This window comes from Vanessa cardui, chromosome 18, assembly GCF_905220365.1.
Source record: "Vanessa cardui chromosome 18, ilVanCard2.1, whole genome shotgun sequence".
NCBI lineage: Eukaryota > Metazoa > Arthropoda > Insecta > Lepidoptera > Nymphalidae > Vanessa > Vanessa cardui.
Genome location: NC_061140.1, coordinates 6200038 through 6221665, shown reverse-complemented (window position 1 = coordinate 6221665; position 21628 = coordinate 6200038). Strand labels below are relative to the sequence as shown.

Genomic DNA, 21628 nt, shown 5'->3' with positions numbered 1-21628 from the left:
GTTATGTTTTATTGTTCATTTTTAATTAATATCATTAATATTTAAACAAATATTACAAATAGTATCTAAAAACTAAAAGTACAGTGAAATTAATTTATATTTAGTTATGAGTGATTGTATTAGTGTAATAGTTACATTTTGCGATTTTTAATTCTACTTTTGAGTTTATATAGATTTTTTGCAGACCTATGATGGTATTTAATATTAAAAATGTATTTGTGTACATACAAAGATATGCTGAATTTATCGATAAAAACATTATATTTAATAAATTCTGTTTAAAATTACAGCTTACAAGTTAATAATATATGTTAATCTTTCACAAATAAGCAATAGCAAGAAGAGCCGTGATGGTCCAATGGTTAGAACACGAACATCTTAACGGATGATTGTGGGTTCAAACTCGGGCAAGCAGCACTAAATTTTCATGTGCTTAATATGAGTTTATAATTCATCTCGAGCTCGGCGGTGAAGTAAAACGTCGTTTGAAAACCTGTAAGTGTCTCATTCCAAGAAACTCTCCCACATGGTTGAATATTCTCCTAACCTTCTCCTCAAAGGGAAAGGAGGTTTTAACCCAACAGTAGGAAATTTATAGGCTGTTTCTGAACTAAACAATATATATAAAGTAAGCACTACAATATATGCTTATAGCTATGTATTTATCAAATCGATTAGACCATTCTCTATGCCTGATTCTCGTTCCCTTTATCTCGTAGCACCTACTCTAATTAAGAGTGACTGTATTTTGATTACCTATTTATCAACATAACAGCACTTTCGAACTGGTCATATTAATCCTGTCTCCTTGTTTCTTTACAATTATCAACGGTGGGCTTTCATTTGTACGCAAATAGCTTCGACTCGTTAAAATAACGGTTCTATACAATAAATGCTTTGAATAACAGGTTACATAGACAAAAGATATGTTTTATCAGAGTAAATATAGATTATAATATAAGGTCATAATGTATTAAGTTGTTGTTTGCAATTTCTATAGCACTTGATATTGTCAATGTTTCATTATGAGCTTTCAGAGATGTATATTTTTTAAAATAATGAGCAAATCTCAATATTTTAGACATCATACAGAATCATTTGTATATCTGCCCCTAGTCAAATACCATTGTGGATTTGATTTAAATTATTCTCAGAAAAAAAACCAAGCTAGCTCTTAAATTATTAAACTGTGTACCTTATACAAGAAATTAAACAGATCCATATTAAATACTTTACAAAACCAATTAGCAAATTATAGAAAGTAATAAACTAAATGTTTCAGTGATTTGAAGAAATGTACAGAAAATAAATGTTTCACATAAAATACTACCTAAAAACATAGTATTATTATATTTTCCCCAGTTATGTGTAAAAGCTCGGGTTAGTAGTATCCACGTTTGCGACTTTCACATCGCGAGGTAACCCGTATGACATCGAGCTAACGGCCGATGACTTATAGCAATTATATTCATTTTATTCATTAATATCTGTCAAATGCACACGACAATGGCTCGCGAAATATAATACCTGGACACCGGAAACTATGAATGGGATCTTGGGAAGGCTGTTATATATCACATGGATTTATTACCAGGTGCAAGAGACAGTTGACTCTTTCTCTCTTTATAATGATATTATACATTTTTAAATGGTTAATATTATCTAATCTTTATTCTAGTGGGCAATCTAAATATTATTATAATACCACAGGGCGAATTATAACTTCTGCCGATGAGACGACAAGAAACATCGTAGTTGTTATTTTGTATTAATTAAAATTATAATGATGATGATGATTACGTTTAACTAATTTCAAAGAAGACCAGAAAACTATAAAGGACATATTAGCTTAGGCGCAGAACCAATGCCTTTCTGGAAAGACAAGGAGATTCTTAGTACCCCAGGTATCTCCCTAAAAATCGGAGGCCCGCGTGAGCGATATGCTGCAAAAACGATACCGTGGCATCAGCCGAGGAGAGGGAAATAATACCACCGGTTTTTTGGCGGCTATTCCGGTGTACTATAGCGCACTAGCCATTCTAAGTAAAGGCGGGTCCCACTTACCCACCATTTCAAGTGCGGAAAACACATTTCCAATTTAACTCCTGGCCTTAATTGAGCATTATTCGATAGAAATATCCAATAACTTTTTATCGGCCGGACTCAGGGTTTGAAGCCAGGATCTCGAGATTTGCGGCCTTATATCTAACTATAAAACTAACGAGGCAGACATTCTAACATTTTAATTGTTAGAATGATAGAATCTTGTATATGATGTGTAATATTCAATAATACTATTTTAAATGAACATTTAATTGACGTTAAGCCTTATTGAAAATTAGCGCAACACTTGAACAGGCTTAATATCATTATTCTCAAAACGTAAAAACGCTTAAATATTTAAACAATTGTTATACAAAATGGATAGCGATTGCTAGCTCATTAGCAAGCTACATCGTGATGCGTGTCAATCACGATCACTACAATCAGAGCCAAACAGCTGGCTACAAGCTTCATGGCTCCATTACTTTCTTTTACATATTAAACCTTTTGTACGCGAAAATTTTCACTTCAAGCTAAATCCACTTCTATTTTTAGCAAGTTAAGATCTAAATTTATTTAAGTTTCAAGGTTCATTGAACGATGATCAGCGGAAAGGCTAGTTAGGGTGTCTTTAGTGAATTTCATTGTAAAGGTCACAAGAATTAAAGTACATTTACTAAATAAGAGTTTCGATGTATTTATGCCGTACTTTGATATTAAACCCTTTGACTTTCACAGGGCTAGTTAGGTTATATTCAATGATTATTATTATAACTATCTATTATATGATTAGCCAATTCATAAATTCAATCATTTGTAAAAAGTATACTAATTAAAAAGCTAATAATTCAATACAAGATTGTATAGATCTTTATAAAGCGTGGACGTAATACTAATCGACTTCTAGGCAGGGTATAATATGTAGGTACATATATGTATTTACTGATGACTTAGTATTTTATATAAAGGAAAAGAATAACTACTGAATATGTTGTCGGTTTTTCTCATCAGAACTGGTGGTAGCTTCATTTAATATAGTTTTGTAAAATGACGATTCAAAAGAAATCGTAAAAGTCTACTTGAATAAAGTACATTTTTTTACGGATTTCCTATTTTCTTTAACGCACATAAATTTTTGGACTTAAGAAGAAGCTTTACTAATGGTAAATTATATTAATATACGATATTTGGGTTACTTCTATCTCAAAAGTCACAATACAATGATCAAAATTTTAATCGTCAACGAGATCAACGATTTTTGGTAGAGTCCTCAAAAAATTACACAAACTTTTGCAGCATTAGCTCGTTCGCCAATTTTCCGCGATTTTTATATATCCCGGAATCAATTTTGATCCAACTATGAATAATCCTCACAAAATAAAGTCTAAACTTAATTTAAACTGATTGATTTTGATTAATTCAGATACAATAGGATAATTTACTATATTTGATAGTAGGGCTTTGTGTTAGGTAGTCGGGGTAAGTACCACCCACTACTTCAGGGTGAGTTGTAACTGCAGGCACATAACAACTTAGTTCCTAAGATATATTATATAATATTTCTAACAGCGCCATTGCCTATGGGCGGTGGAGACCAAATTCTATCGGTGACCCATTCACTCATCCATATACATCATATTAGAAATGAAAATGGTTGTCAGGCAACGATAACGTATCGATTCGATTCCTATTAAGCGACAATTCCTTAGCAGAATTGACAAGAAATGTATTTCTTAGTACTCTACTCGGTTAACATACTCATATACGTTATTTCAAAATTAATGTACCGTATTCAAACTTGCGCCTTCGTAATTCGCCTCATTATTCGACAAATTCGCAAAACATTCGTAATAGACTCGAATGATTACTTACAATTTGGCGTGTACGCTTTAACAACACGTAAAATTAATGACGATAAACTCTAATACTATTGATTTAAGATCTATGTTATCTAATCAATTAAAAATATTAATGCAGGTAAATAATATTAACATGCGATATACTGACGTAGACATCATCTTAGCTCAAAATACTTCTAATAGATGCTTAAAAAACATTATCAATGGTCCCTTAAACTGCTTCTAAAGAAGATTTTAGCCGCCACCGTAACGTGGCGAATGAAGATATCAAGTGAACATTCGTGTCGCCATTCACCTCGCTATTCGCCTCGACACTCGCTCGTGTGAAAACATTTAAATCATACTCTTAAACACCTACTAATTAAACTTAACAACTACACCATTTATTAGACACAACAATTTATATCATTATAATTATACCTTTCCACTTAAAATACACCAAACAAATAATTAATTTGATTAAAATATCAACCATAAAACATATTAATCTCTTCATCCGAACGAAATTAATGAACGTCTTAAATATTGAACCGCCAAAAGTTCCGTTAAATTTATCTGTGTATTATGTAACTTTCAAATGAAGCTGTACTCGTGAGTTTGAACACATATGTAGACTTATAAAATCACAAAGCTTAGACAAAGAGATTTAGTATATTAACTTGTATATTATACAATATATTGGGTATGAACGATTATCGAGACGTCTAAGGAAAATGCAATTGTGTAGTTCAACCGCTGATTAGAGTTTGAAAACTGGTGAAGCGTTAATGATTTTTCTGGTGTTAAAACTTGGTAAACTAGATGAATTTCTTATGTGTGATTTGGAGCAGCGTTTGGACTATACCCTTGCTGCAGCTTTGATCTCTCCACCAATTAAGAGCACATGCGGTCTTTGCACGTCAGTTGAACATTTATAAACTACATTTTCAACTATGTTATTTACACTACTCATTTTTGAATATATGTGATGCATAAACAGAGAGCCATTTAGAACTCAATATCTACATCCTTGAGTTTTGTGGTTTAGACTAGAGTTTTCAATCTTGGGGGATATTATATAACTACATATTATAAAACAAAGTCTCCTAGCGTCGCTTCTCTGTCTGTATATTCGCGACATACTCCAAAACTACTGAACGGATTTTCATGCGGTTTTCACCAATAGACACAGGGATGCATGTGAAAGTGACAATTGGTAAACATGTCGGAAAAAAAACAACAAAAAAATACAAAATACAAATTCAAAATATAAAAAAAAATGTCTGTCCACCGGTACGAAGCCGGGACGGGCCTTTAGTTGATATTATTATATTAACGCATACACTCCTGCCACAGTTAAACTCCAACTAAACGTTCAATCCAGCAATGCATTTTCTTGTACGTAATGTCGCAACAATTTTAAAATATTCATCGCTTAACGGAAGAAAGAATATATTTACTAAGTGCGGACGTCTTTAGAGTAATCGCTGATGGTTATCTTTTGATTCGAGGGTGTAACCCGTTAAAGGGAATTACCGTAATGGACATAAGTGCGGTGCGCACGATATTTACAGATTTGGTTTCTATCGCATACATCGCCTGAAGCGGATTAACGCCTCGTTCAGCGTGAACATCTAAAACGATTCGATGACTTTCTTTGTTGTATTAATCTTCGCTATCAAGATATAGGATAAATTAGTTCGATAGTTTCTTAAGTTCATAGTGTAATGACTTTAAAAACACTGAACTATTTATTACCTGCTATTTTACTTGACTTAGAAATAAAAAAGAGGTCAGAATCATTGCAATCGATTGTTTTTTGGGTATTATCTTAAGCAGAATAGATATTGTTCATCATCATTATTCCAAAGACTCGGATTTACAACATATTCCAAATTCAAATTAAGATTTTTTTTTTTCAGAACGTTTTTTTATTACAATCCTTATTGGTCTCGGCTTAACCGCATTGAGAGAGTACTGAAATTTAGTCTATAAATCGGAGCCTACTTAAGAGATCAGACTTTATGTTCATTCTCTAAGACCGGCGTTTAATTTATTGCGTCGTTTGAAGGGAGCACTTGGTAAAATAATTTTACAAGCTACTTTTTTTTAAATTGTGTCACGGAAATTGTGAGCTTATGTATTATCTATTGACTAAGGAGAGACGTAAGTTATATAGCTTTACTATAACATTAAAATCCATAATCTGCGCATCGATCTCACATAGACTTATATTCAGAATCGCGAGCCATCGAATTCAGAAACATCGAACACCTAATAGAGGCGTTTCATTACTTTTTTGTATGATATAGATAGATGGACGGGTAAATTGACCATCCGATAGTAAGTGGTTATCACCGTTACCACGGTACCGCCAAGGGATACTACTACTTTTACTTATTGCATAAAAAAAATAACCCTTCCTTAAATCGCCGATACCTCACCAATCTTGAAAATTAAAATGTCCCTTTTGACTGTAGTTATAAGGGCTCACCCTGCACAATACATAATACTGCAACCTAGGTGCCCTACCATCAAATAGACTTATTCCACATTATTTAACAGTTTGAAGTACTAGTGTTAATATTCATTTAATTCTTATTTTATTTTTATTTTATGGTATAGGTTGGCGGACGAGCATATGGGCCACCTGATGGTAAGTGGTCACCATCGCCCATAGACAATGACGCTGTAAGAAATATTAACTATTCCTTACATCTTTAATGTGCCACCAACCTTGGGAACTAAGATGTTATGTCCCTTGTGCATGTAGTTACACTGGCTCACTCACCCTTCAGACCGGAACACAACATTACTGAGTACTGTTATTTGGCGGTAGAATAACTGATGAGTGGGTTGTACCTACCCAGATGGGCTTGCACAAAGCCCTACCACCAAGTACAAAGCCCCATCATCGAGTGAATTCTCTTAAAATTAACTTTGTAAATTATTTCGTTATATGTAATACCTTGGTAAGCATTGTCTCTCCTGCACTGATACTCCACCCCCGCAACTCCGCGAACAAGGACTCCAGGAGCCCCATGAGCTCCAAGCGTACAACACAATTGCTGGCTCCTCTGTTATCTGGAATTGGATAAGAATATCCGCCATTATACATCGCTTACCATATGTCAAAAGCTTCCCCAGTTCGGATTGGTGAATAATAATGTTTTGACATTTATTGGAATCATATCCATATACAGAATTTTTCAACCGAATTAAAAAAGGTGGAGGTTATCAATTCGTCTGTATTTTTTTGCCTGCTGACACCGGCTCCAAATATAACAATAACTATAACTACGTTATATAATCGTAAATCGACTTTTAAGTAGTCTAATATTTTTCATTTCATTTTACTTAGGAAAAATATGTTGAATACGCAATTATTTTTATTACTTTTTATTTATTTGTTTTAAAATAGTGTTTTGTTTGAAGTTGGTTTTTCTTTTTGTTAAATTTTTTATTTATCTTCACCACAGTACAAGATAAACCATAAAACCAATTTATCACATGTATCAGAACCCTTCTTCACTAATTAACATCTATTTGTTATATTTTTTACTGGATTATTACGGCTTATATAGCTTTTATATATAACCTACTAATATTTATTTAATAACATTACTTTTTTGTAAATAAAGTGTTTTTTTTTTAAATCACTACGAGTTTTTCTGTTATTCCAAATAATAAATACGGAAACGTTTATAACATTTCATACCATAATAACAAACAGAAACTTATTCAAATCAATAATTCCAAATGTATTTCATAAGTCGCTTATGCCATTTTAAAACTCAGTAGACTACAAATTACATATTTAATATTTTTTATCTGTGCATTTATGTCATTTGTACTATTCATAAAATTATGAAAGAAATGCTCTTTCTCTGTGTAAAAATTTCACGGGTATACCACAAATATTTGCGTGAAGCAAGTTTAAACCGTGAGGGAGACCATAAGTTAGGCTTTATTTGCCTACGAGCCCTAAACACGTAGCCGAAGCGGCGGGTGAAAAAAAAACAATAAACTATATGTATAAAGTTGTTACCTCGGGAGTGTCAGTCGTCACATTTGTTGCCATCGTCAAAATCGAGAGCTGCAGAATAACCACCCTGAAAAAGACAAGAATAATATATTTAAATAAACCTTATACAGTAGCGTCACACACTCTAACCACAGATAGTAGAATTTAAAAAAAATTGCAAAATTATTTAAAATATTCGAATTTCAAATAATATTCTGTTCTGTTCTTAAAAAATCCTAGTCATTTGTAGAGTTAACCCTATTTAAAAGATATCATCAAATTTTACTCCAACGTCAAGTATTAAAAGATTTAAAATAAATTAAATCTTTTAATGAATTAAATATGTGTACTTTATCATTATTTTTACGGTATATCCTCTTATACTACAATAAAATAGGAAAAAAATAACCGAATTTTTTTTTTTCAACATTCTTTTTTTTTAAATTCTATCAGTACTCTAATGCGAATATGTTTTATATATACACACAAAGAATAACCTCAATAACGAACATGTATTTTTAAATTTAAGTCAAACTTTGGACTTTTACGGACATTACTGAGTTATTATTATAGCTTACAGGAATAAAATATATACTAATTAACAACTCTTCATTTATATTAATTACTTAAAGTAGTTGTCACATTGTTCTAAGCCGAACAAGAGCTTAACTTAATAGATGAGTCCGTGGGTGACGAACTATACTTTGTGTGTCCAATATACTCACCCGTCTTGTTAGTTTAAATAGGGCTGGCAGTATAATACAACGTATTTAGTCAACAGATATATATTATTAATATAGTAATTGTTTGTAATAATACAACTATAAGTAAAAGTCAAACAATTATAATTTAAAAAATTCTTCAAAATTTTCGGTTTCGTTAACATCAATATGTAAATAAATTATAAAGAGATCACCCTTATTTGTATGAGTTTGAAGTGAAACTACTTAAGAGTCGATTACGATTTGAAATTCGATGACACGAAAATACTTCACGACCAACAGACTACAACTTACAATAAATATAAATTGTTTAATTTTATTTTAATATTTATTACACAGATGCTTGGCGTGAAGATTAAAGGCATAATAATACTTTCGCATACTTTTTAAGAGGAAAAAGTCGTTGATATAAACAAAGTCTGCATTTGTTCTAACTTTGAGTAACACAAAGTTATAACGCATTATGTGCCAGTAACACAGATATAAGAAACATAGCCCCTAGCTCATAAGTTTAAGGGTGCATTGGCGATGTAATGCTTACAATTTCTTACAGCGCCAATATCTATTACGAGCTACTTATTCCATGTATAAAAAATATATACTATTCTAGTGTGAAACTATTAATCGAATTTGACGGCAACTGTTTCTATTGTTAGCGTTTAGTTTTTTGAACGATAACCGGCGGCGAGCTGTCAATGGTTTTTTTTTTGACGGATAAAACGTCATTCGATCGGGGGCGACAGCGAATGAGAGTGTGTCCCGTGTGAATTGTGTCTGTAACATTTTAAAAATAAAAACTGTTGATAGATTTGATTGTGTTTTCCTACAATTCACTTGGAAAGATCAGATTCACATCTGTTGCTGCTAGTGACTTTCAACACTATGTAACATTCAAATGAAACGCTCTCTGATACAAGTCAGTTTAACTTCTGTTTGGCGATATATTTCCCACAGCGTCGACAGCCCTACAATGAACCCACGCAGATCACGAGGTTCCCATCGGTTTGCGCAATCTGACAACTCCATTAGATGTTAAAGTTTTAACGATACATTTTCGACAAGAGACGAATGCACCCGTATCATGCACATTAAAACGATCAAACTACTTTGTAAGGCGCCTAATGAACTTCTTAAGTGTTTTATTAAGTGCCGATCGCGGTTATTTTTATGTTATTCGCCCTTGGTACATATTTTACACACGTATTACTGTTATCTTTATAGCCCGTTCTAAATTACTCGTCGTGTTCCTCAGCATTATCCTTACTCATGCGACATTCTCACATTACATTTTAATATTTATGTACACGAGTGACCTTTTATTGCGACAGTCCATTTGCCTGGATGTGCTGTTAAAGACTAAATTTTTATTCATAAGATTTTAAATTTAGAAATGATTATTCTTATTCAAGCCAGCCTTACTGGTTTGAGTTGAATTTTTGCCTTTTAATCTGTCGACAGTCCATTCATGTTAGCCAAATGTTATCGTAATTTCTTGTGGTCTTATGCTAATAGAAGCTATGCCCGTAACTTCGTTCGCAATTGAATTTAACAAAAAAATTGTAGCCTAACTTACGTCTTATTACATCGCTAGCTGCCAATGAAGGTCCATTTGTCCTCGAATATAGAATAGATAATATTCAAATTTTAAAATGGGTAAGCTGAGAAAGCTATCACTATTATAAAAAAAAAAACGCTTTTAGGTTATTTTTTAAAAACAAACGCAAAACAAAGACTACTTACTCGTACATATTCTATCTGAGTAGCATCGAATCTTTAAATTAATTCAAATATAATATTTTTGTACATAAAAAAACGTTCTGTTTGAAGCAAGTAACAATAGCATAGCAGAAGTGCGTAGTGCTAAAATGTTCTACGTGTTCAAACCAGTTATAGGCTAGTTATACGTGTATACCATTTGACATGACAATATTATGAATACCGTATAATAATTATTCGTTTCAACTTCCATTATAATCATCCATTTTTATATTTATAGATACGTATATATAAAACATAGATCTCATACGAAAGTAAGATATTTAAACATGTCTGAAATAATTGGATACTTTGACCTTCTGTAATTGAAAACGAAATACTCAGAATTTTGATAAGCATAAGTAATCAAGCGAAATGCGATCTTGCTGCGAAGTTTATCGAAACACTCACTATGATCAAGTATTACAGTTAAAAAATTAAAATTATCATTCTGTATTTGCGTGATAAAAAAAAAACGTTATTATTATTTTATACTTTTATTTACTTTACTTTGTTTAACTTGAAATCTTTCATTAAAATTAAATTTAATTTTAATTAATAAATTAATAAACAAATTACTAAACAAATATATAATATAAAAAAATATTAATTACATGAAAATTGCAGTAGTGTATTTTACATTTATACAGTGAATATACATTAAAATAATTTGAGAAGATACATTAAAATAATTGTTTGTTACATAAGTTTATATATTAGGTAATCAAAATAATGAGATTTTTGTATATTAAAATCTGATATCAAATCTTTATGATATTAGAACAACTACAGTTAGTATTTGTGACCTTGTTATGTACAACGTGTATAGTGGCACTCTATGAAAAATATCCGACACACATAAAATATAGTACCTAATTCTAACCATACACAAAAATAAAGGCTTCTTTAAAATCGACTGTTTTTAAATAAAACAATAACTAAATTCCTTTAAGAATTATAAAAGCAAATCTCATCTCAACGATTTCTTCAATGAAATATTCATACGCTTATAAAAACATTACGATCCTCGCCTTATTTTTTTAATCCTTTTAAAGCGCGTGCTCTATGAATGGTGTATAATTTCTGTTTACATTTACTCTCCAAGGAGTTTCGAGTGATCACAAAAAGTTTACCGTTTGAGCGTGTAAAAATATTTGTTGAACGCAAACACGCTTACTGTGGCCAGATTGTTTGATGCAAGACTTGTACAAACTGACGTGGGATCTTGCCTGTGTGGTATTAGTTTGAAACAAATGAATGAAAACCTACTTATATCATGTTTAATAGTACATGGCATAGAACGGAATATTTATTTTGTGCTTTTGTCGACTTAATTATTTTATAAGGCTCTTTATACACTATCAAGAAATCTGAGACCGAAGATACATTATGGTTTTATATATAAAGTGTTTTTTTTTTAATTACATGTAAAAGTGACTTATAATATTTGATCGTGGTCCGCCTCCGTAAATCGGAGCGTGATTTAGCGCAGCCTATAAACCTTCCCCGTTATATGGTCTGTCTAATGCTAAATAAATATTTCAAGGCTCTCTTCAAGTCTTGGGGAAATTAATCCACCACACTGTTCTGACGCAGAATTTAATACAAATTATATACCTTATATATTTTCAATTAAGTTGATTAATTAGAATTAATTTTGAATTAAGTATTTAAATAAAAGAACAGTTTGACTTGCTCGGGATTAAACTCGCACTGTTAGACTAGTTTAACACGCTCTATCTGCCATTGTCGTCAAATACGGTATTTTCTTACTAATACTATAAAGGTGTACTATAAAGTTTGATTTTGACGACCTACGTTGTCGAGTAGTGTGTACACGTACGTACGGTACGCCACTCCAAGGTCCCGGGTTCGATTCCCGGAGTCGATGTAGAACATTCATTAGTTTTCTATGTTGTCTTGGGTCTGGGTGTTTGTGGTACCGTCGTTATTTCTGATTTTTTTATACACCAAGAGCTTTAGCTACTTACATTGTGACCAGAGTATGTATGTGATGTTCTCCAATATTTATTTATTTATTTGATGAATAAAATGATTTCCTTCAAAACAGCAATTTCATAGTAAATTTCTAGCAACTGTTTATTCAATGCATTCGATTAAGTTGCGGGTACCCCCATGTCACTAAAGCCATAAATTCACCGTAAACGACAACCATGTATAGTACGACACAACTTAGATGTAGTATCAGCAAAATTCGTAAAACCAATCAAATCCGAGTTAAGTATTTATTTATTATGTGGATATGATCTTTACTCAAACGTAATAACTTATACTTAATATCATATGACCTAATATTTTCGTCAATTTGACACGTCGATTTTACGTGAATCTATAGCGACGAATAGCGTTAAATGGTGATATATGGTGGATATTGTTGTATTGTCTATTGGCTGTATAAATCGGCAGTAATCGGTTTTATTGAATGTGCCGATGCTACATCTAAGTTGTGTCGTACTATACCTAATATTGACAATATATTATAGCTTTTTCAAACAACTACAGTACACTTTCACTTCGCAAAATACGGAGAAAATTTCATTCAGAATATGAAAATGTTACCTAAACTAACTTGTAGCTTTCCTATTTTCACTAATACACAATTTAAGCCAATGGCCGTGCCCTTTTATTATTGTTCTCTTAAATTACAAGCGTTGGTCTAACGGACAGATTATATGTTTCTGAAGTGCCAGCAAACTCCGGGGAGAGTTTTTTGTATCAAAAATTTTCAGTAGCAAAAATGACTTTGCGCTAGATTGCCCAGACATGAAGCATAAGAATTTAGTGTGGATGAAATCGTACGTATCAGAGTGCTTTTGATAAAACTTCAGTATATCGTATTCACTTCACAAAATTATCTGATTAATTTTATCAACACAAAAAAATAAATTCAAAATGACACAGGAAAATCGAAACTTTAATATATCTACTCAAGTAGATGCTTACCAACACTTTTATCTCTTTACAAGGTTAATAATAGTATAAATATGCCATGACTACGAATGTAGAATGTAGAATTATCGAGAACAATAGTCAAGAAACTCAAGAACAAGTTAAGAAAGGAAGTCAAGAAATGCGACATTTTGGCAAGATTTTACAATATAAGTAGTTTGAGATCTATCTAAGAATATAGCCACATAAGCGACGAGATAAATGGAAAAATAAATACAGAGATTATCACTTGTAATAATATATAAAACCTTAGGCAAAAAATTATTCACGTAAAAAAAAACTTACCAAAAAAATTCCCGTCCCTCAAACTTTTGCCTCTCCATTTTAAGTCACTATTAACTTATGAATACTTTGAAAATTAAATTACTCGTGTCCATTTTAGTTACACTATTAAGCTACCTATTCTATATTACTTGCAATATATCATATGTAATTACTGTCATTATTTTTATTCACGTAACACCGCGTTTAATCATTTCATATTCCATTAATTCCAAACACGATTGCTTCGACTTGCGTTTGCAGCTTCTATCTGTAACAAAGAAAAATACGTTAATCTATTAAAAAAGAAGAAAAATACAAATTAATTATAATTCAATAGCCTAAGAAATTATTAGTTTTAAAATTATTAAATATTGTAATTGTATAAATGCTTTAGCGAAAAGAAAATGGCGTCGTAAATAAAATCCTCTTAAATTTTATTTATATAACATAATAAACAATCCTTAAACTTTTCATCTGAAGAATGTCCTTGTAAAATATAATGCTATCTAAATTATAAATAAAAAAATATGACGGTATTGGACGATATGGCGGAAAGAAGTATAATATTAAGAAATTATAAGAGTTTTTATTTTGACTACAGATAATATACACATGTTTGTACATTAAAATAGTCATCAAACGAGAATCTACGTTTATATATATATATTGTTGTTTTTTTTTTTATACTCTTAAACTGTTAGTTATTATTTTATTTCATTTTTATTAAGTAAAGTAATAATTAGTAATAAAAAGAATTGAAAAAAAATACATATATTTTTCTTATTTATAACAAACACACAAAGTTACAATATAATTTCAGTCGCTTGAACATACATAATAAGTTCAATGACCTAACATACTAAACGAAATTTAATATCACAACAACAATAAATTTACATAGACTCAATACGTTGTTAATTTAACTATAATAGTAGCTTTTCCACAACAAAAGCGTAGCTGAGAATCATCCGAATAATGTTTGTTTTCGTGCCTTAGACATTATCAGCGTGTCAACAGCGCTGGTAAACACATTCGTGTATAGAGTTAGGTGTTACCAAACTATTACGACACCTTGCACTGTGTCACTGTGTTGAACTGGATAGCTTATCAGATTAAATTTGGGCATACTGTTGAAGCGACGGCGTTAAGCGGATGAAATAGATTGCAAATTATCTCGTCACCCCTTTCAATATTTAATAGAAACGCTGGTTTTTTATTATTCGATATTGTATATAATTTAATATGTACTGTGTATATAGATATATATTTTTATTCTATTAATTATATAACACATTAAACTATAATGAAATTTTAACGTAATTTAAGAATTTCGGAAAACAATTTAAATATATGTAGTGCGTCACTTATTTTTTAAATGATAAAAAATATTTTAATAGCACAGTGTCGAATATAAAATCAAATAAATATTGACACAAAAATATATTAAGAATATTAAAATAATCTTCACTTATTGAAGCAAAAACTAAAATTGTATTAAAACAGTTACTATCTGATATGAATACAGCTAAACCATTGTATCTCCAACGCGAAGGTAAACAAAGTTGAAGGGAAATAGGTCACCTCAGTATAAAACCGATGTTCTTTCATCTTCGTACTTTGTGTATTGAAAAGTTAGGGCCATACTGCTAAGAACACTTTGTATACAGAGTTCGTTCAAGTAATGGTAGAGCATGAATGGTTGAATATAATAATAATTAGAAGCTATCTTTATTTACTTTCTGTTCAATACACAAAAACAGGTACAGTACATATCACATATGTAAATGACTACCAATTTTGTATCAATAATACGTATACTAATACGGAACCCTCAATACACAATTGCACTCACACTTGATCAAAATTTAAAACTACATTTAATAAGAACAGGGAAATAATTGTTACAAGAATATTAATTTGTAAAAAAAATATAAACTTCAATAAAAATATTAATAAAATAATATGAAAAAAACACACCATATTTATCATAACATACAAACAAATATGTCTTAATATTTTATTAATGAAATGTTCGAGTATATGGTCAATATACATATTTTCCATAAGATTGCAAAATTAAGCTAACAATTCGTTAAAAAAGTTATAATTATTTTGTACCACAAATGCTTACCTTAAAAAATTAATATGCAAAACAAAGAAAAACAACAGAAAAACTCGCGACGCATATGATAAATTATTACAATTTCGTTTTGAAATTCCCGCCTATAGGACCCTATGGAACTATGGGAAACGCGCGCATAGGTATAGTGACTTTTGTCGACTGGACACCGGTCGTTCCCATGCCGGCTATGAGGATGGATTACTCCCATACAATAACCAAGTGAATTCCAGAGGACTATCTTGGAATTGCGCCCAAAGTTCATACATGTAAACGTGCCTTATATCAAATTAATCGATAAGTAATATAAATTAAAATTATTCACATATACTCAGAAACTACAATTAGTCAAATTCAGTACTTTTATAAAATCTTGCAAATAGTTTTAGCTGTAACATTCACAAAATAATGATGAAATATATAATAGTTTTCGTTTTTAATTTTAGTCATATATGTAATATTAGTTTGGTCATTTATTATATTATATTAATTTGGTCATCAATCATTGGCATTTTCAGCATCGATAGTAATTTCATGTGATAAAACATAGTTTAGAAAATTTGCAAAAACAGTTTTTATTTGGCGCGGTGGCGTTAGTACTTAGTATAGTAAAACCGAAAATTTGTAATATTAGTCCAATTTTGTTCATATATTTTCAGTATATTATATGTATTGTTCATGTACTACGTATGTTTATTCGTTTATATACATTATATACAATACATACATGTATTTATATTAGTAGCCAATTTATCTATTCTCCTCCCCTAATCGTTAATTAATTCTAAGTATTTTTTGAACTATCTTAACTATGTTGTGGTTTTGTAGAATATAATATAAATTAATAACAACAATGTTCTATTTTGTATTAAGATTAATACTCCGCTTACGATGTGTACGTTTTTCATGAAATTTATGTCTATTCAAAAACATACGTCATTCAAATTGCAAGACTTAAATTTGTAATTTAATTCTTCTTACAAATAAAAATCTTAATTATCATTTAGCGTTGAATAGTTTTTACGTAAATACTATTTAATTTTATAATTTTAATAATCATTGCTTAAGCTAAAAATATATTATACAAAGCATCAATGAAACTATTCTTAACAAGAAATAGATTAATATTTGTAATAGTTTTATGTTTTATTCTATATATAATTTTACTTGGTGGTAGGGCTTTGTGCAAGCCCGTCTGGGTAGGTACCACCCACTCATCAGTTATTCTACCGCCAAACAACAGTACTCAGTATTGTTGTGTTCCGGTCTGAAGGGTGAGTGAAATTGTAAGTGTAACTACAGGCACAAGGGACATAACATCTTAGTTCCCAAGGTTGGTGGCACATTGACGATGTAAGGAATAGTTAATAATTCTTACAGCGTTAATGTCTATGGGCGATGGTGACCACTTACCATCAGGTGGCCCATATGCTCGTCCGCCAACCTATACCATAAAAAAATAAAAAAAAATGTTCATTTCCTATTAACGTAAACATGTTTATAATAAAAGTTTAAAAAAATAAAATAAATAAACTTAAACAATAATTTGTCATGCTATGTTTTATTACAGTTCTAACAGAGATGTTAAATATTAATATCCCGGCAATACAAACAGACAAATTGTTTAGCAATAAATACCTCGCGAATGAATGAGTAATTATAAGGAATGAATCATTTAGTGGGGACGTAAAAATCGCATTCGTCATTCAATTGTTCCGTGAACGATAAACGTCGATGGCAATCAATGTTTGTTACGTAGAATTTTAACCCTGTTTAATTTTACTGTTTAATAATACTCCTTTAGAGTACTTCCTCGTTCATAAACTTTTTTATTAGACGTACATGTACATATAAAGTTTTCTACAAAACTGTCTAAAACTGTCTAAAGTCATTGCTATTCCCAAAAAAATATTTACAACAACAACAACAACAACAGCCTGTAAATTTCCCACTGCTGGGCTAAAGGCCTCCGCTCCCTTTGACGAGAAGGTTTGGAACATATTCCACCACGCTGTTCCAATGCGGGTTGGTGGAATACACATGTGGCAGAATTTCTTTGAAATTTGTCACATGCAGGTTTCCTCACGATGTTTTCCTTCACCGCTGAGCACGAGATGAATTATAAAGACAAATTAAGCACATGAATCAGCGGTGCTTGCCTGGGTTTGAACCCGCAATCATCGGTTTAGATGCACGCGTTCTAACCACTGGGCCATCTCGACTCATTAAAAAATATTTAAGCTTAACTTAATTTCTAAGTTTCTTCATTACAATATACAATATAATTTACTAAAATAAACTGTTTTTTTTTTTAAGGTACTAAAAATCTTTTTAAAAACTGTTCTTTACTAAGACAAAAAGAAGATAAATATTTTTTTCAATGGCCTAATTTTTATTTTAGTTTATTAAAAATATAAAATAGCAACTATATATTATTATTTATTTTTACTCATATTATATTACATTTTTAAATATAAAATACAAACATATGTATAAAATATATTTAAAAATATAAAATACAGAGGCCAACAAGTGGCGGGAACAGGGTCCAAGCCACCGGTGGTCAGGGCTCCAGAGAGAGGAACTTCCTCACAATACGAGCCGTGCCGAGGAGTACTGCCTTCTGTATCAGGCCCTTGACCCAGCTGTCTAACGAGAGTCTCTTAAGATTTTGGTCGAGGCTCTTGGCCATTAGGCCATTCGCTGAAACAACTATCGGCACAATAACTGCTGTATCCACATCCCACATGTCGACAACCTCGTGAGCTAAGTCAAGATATTTTATTTGTTTATCCTTCTCAGCTTTCACGAGATTCTCGTCATGAGGGATGGTGATGTCAACAATTATCGTGCGGCGCTCTGACCGATCTATCACCACTATATCAGGCTTGTTGGCGACAACAGTCCTGTCAGTGATTATAGATCGGTCCCAGTACAGTGTGATATGACCATTCTCGAGAACTGGGTCGGGCACATACTTGTAGTATGGTACCTCTGATACCACAAGACCGTATCGAAGTGCAAGTTGTTGATGGATAATCTTGGCCACTTGATTATGTCTGTGCAAATACTCTCCGTTAGCAAGACGAGAACAACCGGAAATAATATGTCTAAGGGATTCGCCCGGAGTGTGACACGCCCGACATATGTCCACCGTGCCATCCCTCACAATATACCTCCGGTAATTGTTCGTCATGATAACTTCATCCATAATCGCACAGACAAAACCTTCGGTTTCACCAAATAGGTTACCGAACCGTAGCCAAGTTACGGACGCCATAAAGTCCACATCGGGTCCATGAAGGGCCCGATAGAAGCGTCCGTGTAACTCCTTGCTCTTCCATACCTCCTTGCGGTTCTCAGTACTTAGTACTACAGGTTTGTGCCAGTTCTCTTTGCCTAAAGAGAGCGGAGTTAGTCCCTTGTCCATTGTAACTACATCTCGGTGCATATCCAAGTCAGTGTGGAGAAAATACTCCCTGAGTTTGTATACCTCACGGTTATGTAGGGTCTTGGCATTTAAAAAGCCACGGCCACCACATCTCCGTGGGATGTACAATCTCATCACCGAAGACCGAGGATGATGCATTCGATATGCAGTCAGCAGGACACGGACTTTCCTATCCAAGGCGTCTAGTTCTTTTTGAGTCCACTTGAGTATGCCGAAAGAGTACATCAAGACCGGCATGACCCAACCATTGAAGGCGCGAACCTTATTGCCACCTGATAAAAGACTTTTGAGTACCTTTTTCAAGCGACCAAAGAAACGCTCCTGCAATGATTGTTTCATGTCGGTCACATTGATGCCTAACGCTTCCGACATACCCAAGTATTTGTATGATTCGTTTGCGGACAGTGACTTAAAGTTTATGGAATCTGAAAGTTGTAATCCGTCAGATTCCATAATCTCTCCTCGCTTTACATGCATAACCGCGCATTTGTCAACTCCAAATTCCATTCTAATAGAATTACTAAAAGTTTCTGTTACCTTTAGTAACTCCATTAGTTCTGAATCTGAAGGTGCAAAGAGCTTTAAGTCATCCATGTAAAGTAGGTGGGATATTACTTTACCTCCTCTCCGCAAACGATAGCCTAGCCTTGAACTCTCCAAGAGAGTACTTAGGGGGTTCAAGGCTAAACAAAACCACAATGGACTCAAACTATCGCCCTGGAATATTCCCCGCTCAATCCTTATCGGTTCGTCATTACCATGAATCTTTCGGCATCCTGGATAGCGAAGGACTGTCCGCCATTGCCCCATACATGATCTCAAGAAACTGCATAGAGTTGTATCTAATTTATACAACTCCAGCACCCTCAAGAGCCATGTATGCGGCACGGAATCATAGGCCTTCTTGTAATCTATCCAGCATGTCGACAGACTCTTTCGAGAACGACGAACCTGTTGGCTAATGGTCATATCAATGAGGAGTAGCTCCTTAGTGCCTCGTGATCCACCCCTACATCCATTCTGAGAGACAGACAAAATACTATTATTCTGTATGTGACTATTAATCTTATCTCTCAGAATGGCGGCAAGGAGCTTATAGACCGTCGGTAAACAAGTAATCGGTCTATAATTTTTAGGATCCGTTGCACTACCTGACTTATGGAGCAGGTGGGTGACTCCGGTGGTAAGGAACTGTGGTAGCGACCCAGACTCTAGAGCTGACTGGAACTGGGATGCCAAGCATTCATGCGAGCTGCGCAGCCATTTTAGCCAGAAGTTTTGCAGCCCGTCCGGTCCCGGAGACTTCCAGTTGGCAACGGATCGAACTGCAGCAGCTACATCTTCAGAAGCAATGGAAATTTTTCCCATCACTTCCAAAGGCTCGCACGCTTGCCTGACCTCCAGCATCCAATCACCTTCAATGTGGTCGACGGGCACCGACCAGATGTTGCGCCAAAATGTATTCGTGGCATCATCATCTGGGCGGCACCCATCGCTCACATCCTGGTCGAGTCGCTCCCACGTTCTGTACACCCACCTTTGATCGCTCTGGAATTTGCGATTCAAGTGATAACGGTCCACTCGCCGCCTGTACCGACGGATGCGGCTTGCCCATGCATAAACTTTTTGTTTTAGGAAGTCAATACGCTCCACGACATGGGATGGATATTCTTGCGGACCGATACCAGTTCCCAAGAACGCCCGCCCCACGAAACGCATTACACGTGGACGCGTATTCCCTTCCTTAAAACAATATAGTTTTCCAATGAGCACTCTGGTCTCATTAATACGTTTCTCAATCCTGCTCTGCCAGGCCGATGCAACAGCCTTTGGTCGTGTAGCACGTTCGGTGTCTTCAAATGTAACACCAGCTACACGACATGCTGCAACAGCCGCACAAAACAGAATTGAGTGCGTATCCTCGAGATTTTCACTGCTCTCAAAATAATCTGCGAGCAGTGAATCCAGAGTGCACACTAGGTCCCTATTCCGTTTAGTCATGGGTAAACGTGGCAAACGTGGCCTAAGCTCAGCGGGAGTGTTACGATACTCCCGAATCGCATCCCCCAGTGCGCTCCTCAAATGATCACTGTACTTACTTTTTGTAATAGCCATGTCACCACCACCCTCATCATCATGTTCTGGGCCCTGTGGTATTGCAGGAAGTGGTTCCTCAACCACGGGCGTTGACGGGCCAGAAGTGACATCGCTATTATATGTTTCCGAGCGAATCCGATCAAGTACGGTGTCACTCAGCCTGTTGTTACGCAGAATGACTCGCACCTGATCCGATAGTCGTTGAGCCGAGACGTTGACAGCTGGTTCAAGCGCCTGAAACAGAGAGAGCATCCTAACACGGTACGCAGTGAGGTTAGTTCCCCCCTTTGTAGCCCCATAGTATGCGCGCATGACATTTTCATTAATGGGTTGTGTCCATCGCAT

At 33.5% G+C, this 21628-nt stretch overlaps 1 protein-coding gene across 1 annotated transcript in view; it reads right to left on the bottom strand.

Annotated features, from left to right (window-relative positions):
- Positions 1-21628, bottom strand: part of LOC124537358 (thrombospondin type-1 domain-containing protein 4-like) — a 97707-nt gene that overhangs the window by 53435 nt on the left and 22644 nt on the right. Inside the window, exons 2-4 of the mRNA XM_047114185.1 lie at positions 13638-13884; positions 7930-7993; positions 6850-6965 (exon numbers count right to left, since the gene is read on the bottom strand). Coding sequence (XP_046970141.1) covers positions 6850-6965; positions 7930-7993; positions 13638-13675 — 218 coding nt within the window. The 5' untranslated portion in view covers positions 13676-13884. The remainder of the gene's footprint in view (positions 1-6849; positions 6966-7929; positions 7994-13637; positions 13885-21628) is intronic.